General features: G+C 64.3%; 3 protein-coding genes across 3 annotated transcripts in view; all 3 read left to right on the top strand.

Moving 5' to 3' along the window:
• Nucleotides 1–211: 211 nt before the first annotated feature.
• MNEG_2343 (glycosyl hydrolase) lies at nucleotides 212–1,187 on the top strand (the record flags this gene model as incomplete). The annotated part of the gene is made up of 3 exons (XM_014049186.1): nucleotides 212–308; nucleotides 666–805; nucleotides 1,125–1,187. The coding sequence occupies 3 exons, from the start codon at nucleotides 212–214 to the stop codon at nucleotides 1,185–1,187; spliced, it is 300 nt and encodes a 99-aa protein (XP_013904640.1).
• Nucleotides 1,188–2,842: 1,655 nt separating this feature from the next.
• MNEG_2342 (hypothetical protein) lies at nucleotides 2,843–3,703 on the top strand (the record flags this gene model as incomplete). The annotated part of the gene is made up of 1 exon (XM_014049185.1): nucleotides 2,843–3,703. The coding sequence occupies one exon, from the start codon at nucleotides 2,843–2,845 to the stop codon at nucleotides 3,701–3,703; it is 861 nt and encodes a 286-aa protein (XP_013904639.1).
• Nucleotides 3,704–5,047: 1,344 nt separating this feature from the next.
• Nucleotides 5,048–5,941, top strand: part of MNEG_2341 (hypothetical protein) — a gene marked incomplete at both ends in the record, with an annotated part of 4,499 nt that continues 3,605 nt past the window's right edge. Inside the window, one exon of the mRNA XM_014049184.1 lies at nucleotides 5,048–5,213. Coding sequence (XP_013904638.1) covers nucleotides 5,048–5,213 — 166 coding nt within the window. The remainder of the gene's footprint in view (nucleotides 5,214–5,941) is intronic.

Below are 5,941 nucleotides of genomic sequence, written 5' to 3'. Positions count from 1 at the left end.
GGCTTGAATCGAGGCTGGCAGGACAGGCCTTTTGCCAACCAGGATGAGTGCAAGGGCACTTCACATCCCCACCCCACAATTTTACAGCCCTTCCTCGTGCCGCACTCACTTACTCCCCTTGCACACACACACAAACATGTACAAAAATACACACACATACACACATACACACACGCACCCCCCCCACACACACACACGCGCGCGCGCAGCCATGCTCATCGGCATCGCGGGCAACGTGATCAAGCAGAACGCCATCAGCCCGCCGCCCCGGGACCCGTCGATGGCTTCGGAGGAGGAGGCCGGCCGCGGTGGGTGGTGACGCGCGCGCGCGCCAAAACCGGCCCCCGCAGGGCTCCGGGAGCAGATGCCATCTTTTTAGGAGGGGGGAGAGGGGAGGGAGGGGCCAGAGGGTCGCTCGCGCAGGTCTGCTGATGTCAACAGTACCCCACGTGTCCAGGTCAGCCTGGCCGCCGGCAGTCTTGGCTATGCGTGGTTCGGGCGTCAGGGCGCGCCGCACGCTTGCGTCGCGTGTCCAGGCTTTCAGCTATCTTGAGGGGGCGAGGCGGCGCGGTCCGCCCGCCAGCCGGACCCTCCCCGCCTTGCACACGCATGCCGAAGCCTCTCCCCTTTGCCCAACTGGATGTTTTTTTCTTAACCCATCGCAGCCGGCAAGAACTTTGTTCGCGCTGCGCTGCTGGGCCTGGGCGCCACCTTTGCTGGCGTCCTGCTGTTTTCCGCCCCCGAGTACCTGGCCCAGTTTGCTTCCGTGAAGCTTCCCGAGCTGCTGACTCAGCCCGGCGTGCAGGTGGGGCGGCGGCGCAGCATGAGAGCCAGGGGGTCTGTGTGGTGGCGGGCTGGGGGTGCTGGCGCGGCCAATCCATTGCATGCGAACGCGCGAACGCGCGAACGTGGGGACGGGCTCTCCTGTTCGCACCGTTGCCGCGCTCACGTGTTTTGATGGAACCGATTTGCCCCGCTAAGTTTCAGCTGGCTCGCGCTCTGCTGTAAGAATTGAGTTTGCGCTTCCCAACAAAGCCTCTGCTCAGTCGCCCATCGGCGGCCTCCATGTAACACACCCCATGCACACACTGAATGCCCCCCTCCCTCACTCTGCCGCCACCCAGGTGTCGCTCAAGTGCGCCGGCTCCGCCTTTGCCAACTGGGTCATCACCGCCTACTACTACTAATTAATTACCTCCTGTTGTGGACCTCCCTCAAGGACCAACCTGTCGTCGCCCAGTGACGCCCGCCGGCACACCAGGCGCGGCCACACCGCGTCACGCCGGGTGGGATGGCTCCCCGGGCCAGTCGTTTTTTGACCCGGCGACCAACACAGCGTGCACATTGTGTGTTTGCTCGTGCTGCAATTGGTAGAACGTGCCTTTTTCTCGTGTATCTTGTCGTTTTCACGTCGCTCTTCATGTCAGCTCTCTCTCTTTTTGTGTGCAGAATCCTAGTCACAGTCCCTGGTGTAAGAGAGGTCTTCCAATGTGTGGCAGGATTGTGCAGTTGTGCGAGAGCTGGCGTGTACGCGACACGGGTCGTGATACGTCTGCCAAAGCTCAGCGATTGCAAATGGGGGTGACTTGGGAGGTGCGGGGGGATACACAGGCAAGAGGGCGTGCGTGCTGACAGCAGTTGGTCAGCCGGAGCGGCTGCGGTGCAGGGGTCGCAGGCGCACATTGACCGAATTGATACCCGCGGTTGGCTGGGGTTGTCGCTGTGGGCCTGATAGGGACAACTTCAGTCATCATCATCGGCATTGCGTGCCATCTTTAGGAGTGATTGCAGGCCGTAGGTGAGTAAACAGGCAGCTAGACAAGCCCCGTCCCCTGCACTGCCAGCAGCCGGTCAACGCATGCAGCTGTCAGATCAGGCACGAGGAACTTCTGTGCTTCTTGCCACAATCTCAAAGCTGTCGCTTGTCTCCAAATCATATAGCTCAATAGTCGCTCGCCCGTACATGCGAAATTGCCACTGTGAACACCGACGAAATTCCATCCTAACGTCGCACTGATTTATCGGTGTTCTTGGTTCCGATCACATTATACTCCGACATGTGCGCGGAGCGGCAAGGTGCGCCATGCGTGTCCACTGGGCGCGCGCTCTGGTAGCTGTGACCCAGTCCGCCTTGTCACACCGCGCACGGCACGCGGGGCACGCACCCGGCGCAGCCCATTGCAGGAAATGCAGACACAGGGAGATGCTACGGCATAGCGGGCACGAACCGGCAGCGGCAATTGTTCACTCGTTGCGCCGCAGGGTCAGCGGATCTGGCATTCGCTCGCGCCTCTTTGCCCTGAATTGCCCCCCGTTGGTGCTGCGATGTTGCCCTCCTACTCAGCTGGCTCCTAAGTATAAGTCCTTTGAACAAGCTCACAAGTCCTACCAAAGCAACGTGTGGAGCTGCAACTCCTGCCGCTGGCAGCGCGAAGTGCAGTTGGGTCACCTGGGTGGCGGCCAACCAAAACCAGGGTCGCATCGCTGCTGCACCGCAGCCCAGAGGGCCTCGCTCGGCGAAAACGTGAGGGCAGGCTCGTACGGCAATAGCAGGCACCTGGGGGGAGGTTGGACTGGAGCAGCAGTACCAGTCGCACCACGGCAACAGCAGCACCGGCGGCCTCGGCACGATAGGGCCGGCGCAGCATCAGCAGCAGCAGCCGCAGCAGCAGCAGAGGCTTCAGCCACGGCAGCGGCAGCGGCCACAGCAGCAGCAAGGGACACGGCCACCTAACGGCAGCCGCGCGTCATGCCGCAAGCAGGAATTCCGCAGGCAGCAACGCCAGCGCACAGCAGCCGGAGGCAGCAAGCACGCAGCTGCCGGCCGGAGCTGCCGCTGACAATGCCCGATGAGCAGAGGGCTGTCCACGTCGCAGCCGCCCCCGAAGCCGTCAGTCACCCGGAAGTATTGGCCCTCATCCTCGAGCGCCTGCCGGACGGCGCGCAGCTCGTGACCGCCGGCGCGCTGAGCCGCGGATGGCGGCAGTGGGCGGCTGCGCGCGCCGCCGGCGCGGCGCTGCGGCGGCGGGGCGGCGAGCCCTTCAAGGCGATCTTTGGCGAGCGGCTCGAGCGCCTGGCCGCGTTTGGCCTCCCGCTGTGGTTCGCCCGCCGCTGCTGGCCGCGCCTGACCGCGCCGCAGCGCCTCGCGGCCGCCAGCCGCGCCGCGTACCACGGCGACTGCGAGCAGCTGCGCTGGGCGCTCGCGGCGGGCTGCCCGCGTGACGCGTACCTGTGCGCGGCCGCGGCGGGCGGCGGCTGCCTCGAGGCGCTTCGGTTTCTGAGGGCCGAGGGGTGCCCCTGGGACGAGGAGACCGGCTGGGCGGCAGCGCACGGGGGGCATCTGGAAGTGCTGCGGTGGCTGCACGGCGCCGGCTGCCCCTGGGGCGCGGCCACGTGCCACATGGCGGCGCGGCGGGGCCACTTGGACGTGCTGCGGTGGCTGCACGGCGCCGGCCGCGCGCGGCTCAACGCCCCCATCTTCCAGGCCGCGGCGTGGGGCGGGCACCTGGAAGTATTGAAGTGGGCGCGCGGCGCCGGGTTCGCGTGGGACAGATGGGCCTGCTTCCTGGCGGCGGAGGCGGGGCATCTAGAGATCCTGCGCTGGGCGCGGGGCGCGGGCTGCCCCTGGGACCGCGCGCAGTGCCTGGCGGCGGCGCAGAGGCACCCGCAGGTCGTCGAGTGGATCAGCGGCCAGCCAGAGTAGCACCGGCGCCACGTGCCACGTGCTGCGGCGACATTGTTGCCATCGTCAGCACGTTCCTCATGGCCGACCGACCGCTGCCACAGGCGTCTGAAACCGTTTGGAAAGCCTTGGTCGCCCCAGCATTTCATCATACAGTCAACATTGCACAGTGCAGTGAGCCAGCTGAACTGTGGCTTTTGGCGTTTGAATGGCCAAGTTCCCGCTGCTGCCCATTTGTTGTTGCGGTATTCGTGTGGTTGATGTAGATAGGGCAGATTGTGGCGCAGTAGAAGCTGGGGCTGGTTGTCAAGGGGCACGCGCATGTGGGGCCGATGCAGGCAAGCGCTCGTGTGTAAACATGAAGGGGCAGTGCGCAGCTGCTCCGTGCAGAATTCGGAGGCAGATTAGCCAGCATGCTGTTGAGTGCGTAGGAGGCAGTGCTGTACGCGTTCGAACGCGCAACTCCCCGTGCGCTGACCTGGCGGCTGCGGTACGCGCACGACAAAGGCGGTATCGCTGTGACGGACAGATGCAGCTTGTGGGCGACTCAGGTTGTGGAAAAAGCCGTGTACAAGTGACAGTCCCACCCTTTCTTCCTCTGTGATATCAGATTGTGCCAGTCACCGCATGTGTGGAGCAACTCAACTTGGTTTTATCGGCCAGCTCTGATGCAGCGACCGACGCACGTGCTGTTGACCGCGCAAGTCCTACTTCTTGACCATTTGAACGCGCATCAGCTGCGGGTTGCTGAGTTGCTCACGCGCTTGCAGCAACGCAGTTGCGAAAGCGAGTGAGCTGCATGGCTGACGGGCGACGCAACACCACGATCTTGTGCGCGCCTAGTTCTGGCAAGGACCTCGCATGTGCGAACAGGACGCACCCGCCCAATCATCGAGTGGGGCTGGTGCCTGGATCCGCGTTGTTAGCTGGAGGTTCTGCCCAAAGGGTTGCTGTACCGCACCTTCGGCGCCACACGGCAGCGGGCAGCTGCCTCGTGCAGCAATGTGGGGTGTTCTGTAACTGCAGCGCCTGACTCTGGCGTAGGAGTGCGAGCTGCAGCATTGCATCAATGTTTGTATGTCCGATCCAATAGAAGTTTGTCATATCGCGCTGCTGGGAGGGAACGCACAAAGTTGCATTAGTCGCACCCCACAGCGGTCTTCCGCATTGATGCCGCTTGTTCAGCCGCGATAATGTATCGACCCTAGTATCTTGTAAGCGTTACGGCCACTGAACTTCTCCGCGAGCCAGCATCGGCGCGCACGTGTCGGCGCAGCAGCGGGGCGCCCACAGCAGCAGGGCCCGCACCCAACCGCCGCGAGCGGCGACCATCTATTCCCAGATCGCACCAGATCCCTCGTCATCATGGACGAGTGGCTCCAGCCGACGCGGCTCATCGATTGCGGCCACCCCAAGGTCGTGGCGGCGGCGGCGACCGCAACTGAGGGCGCGGGCGACGACGTTCAAAAGGCCCTGCTGCTCTATTTTTTCGTGCGGGACGCGATAAAGTTTGGAATACCCGCCAAGTTTGGTGGGTGCCCGGGGCCGCGTGGCGACCGCGGGGCCTGCCGGCGCCTTTTGCAGCCTTGATGGGCTTGGGGCGTGGGGGCGTGCAGCACTGCAAGCAAACCTTTTGATCCGATTGTGCATTTTCGTTTCCTCCCTGTCGGTGAGGCAGAGGCAGTGACGCCACATGGCGAAGTCAACTAGTGTCTGAAGCGCATCAGGCGTTGGGTCAAGCTGCGCCAAGGGTTTTTTTGGACCGATGGCGGCTCGCGTTGCAACACGCCCCCCGTTGCAGCACGCACTGCGTACTGATGTTGCGCTCACTTTGAGGCCTCACCCTGCTCCTGGCGGCACGTCGCGTGCCGCGTTCCAAAATGGGATGAACCCGTGCGGCCGCGGCGCCTGCCCGGCGCGGCGGGGCGGGGCGGCACGGGCGGGCGTGGTAGCAGCTGAGGGGAGGGTGCCCAGGGTTCACAGGCCGCCAAGGCTCCGAGATGCCTTGTCTTATGCATCTGCGGATAAACACCACATGTTCGTGAATTGTGCCTAATGCCAAGCAAGCCCGGCAATGGTCGATGCCACCCAGGGGGCCACGCTTGTAGGCGGGGCGATCGCTGGACCGCCGCTGGCGAAGGGCGCGCCAGGCGCAAGCAACGCATGGGGCCTGCGTGGCCGTCACGCCAGGAGACCGTCGCCGCCGCGCACGCCCGCGGCGGCGCGCGCCGTCGCACCAGCCCGCCCGGCACCTCCCAC

This window comes from Monoraphidium neglectum, assembly GCF_000611645.1.
Source record: "Monoraphidium neglectum strain SAG 48.87 unplaced genomic scaffold scaffold00262, whole genome shotgun sequence".
In the NCBI taxonomy this organism is placed as follows: domain Eukaryota; kingdom Viridiplantae; phylum Chlorophyta; class Chlorophyceae; order Sphaeropleales; family Selenastraceae; genus Monoraphidium; species Monoraphidium neglectum.
Note: the sequence above shows the minus strand (reverse complement) of the source record. Positions and strands in the feature narration are given on the sequence as shown.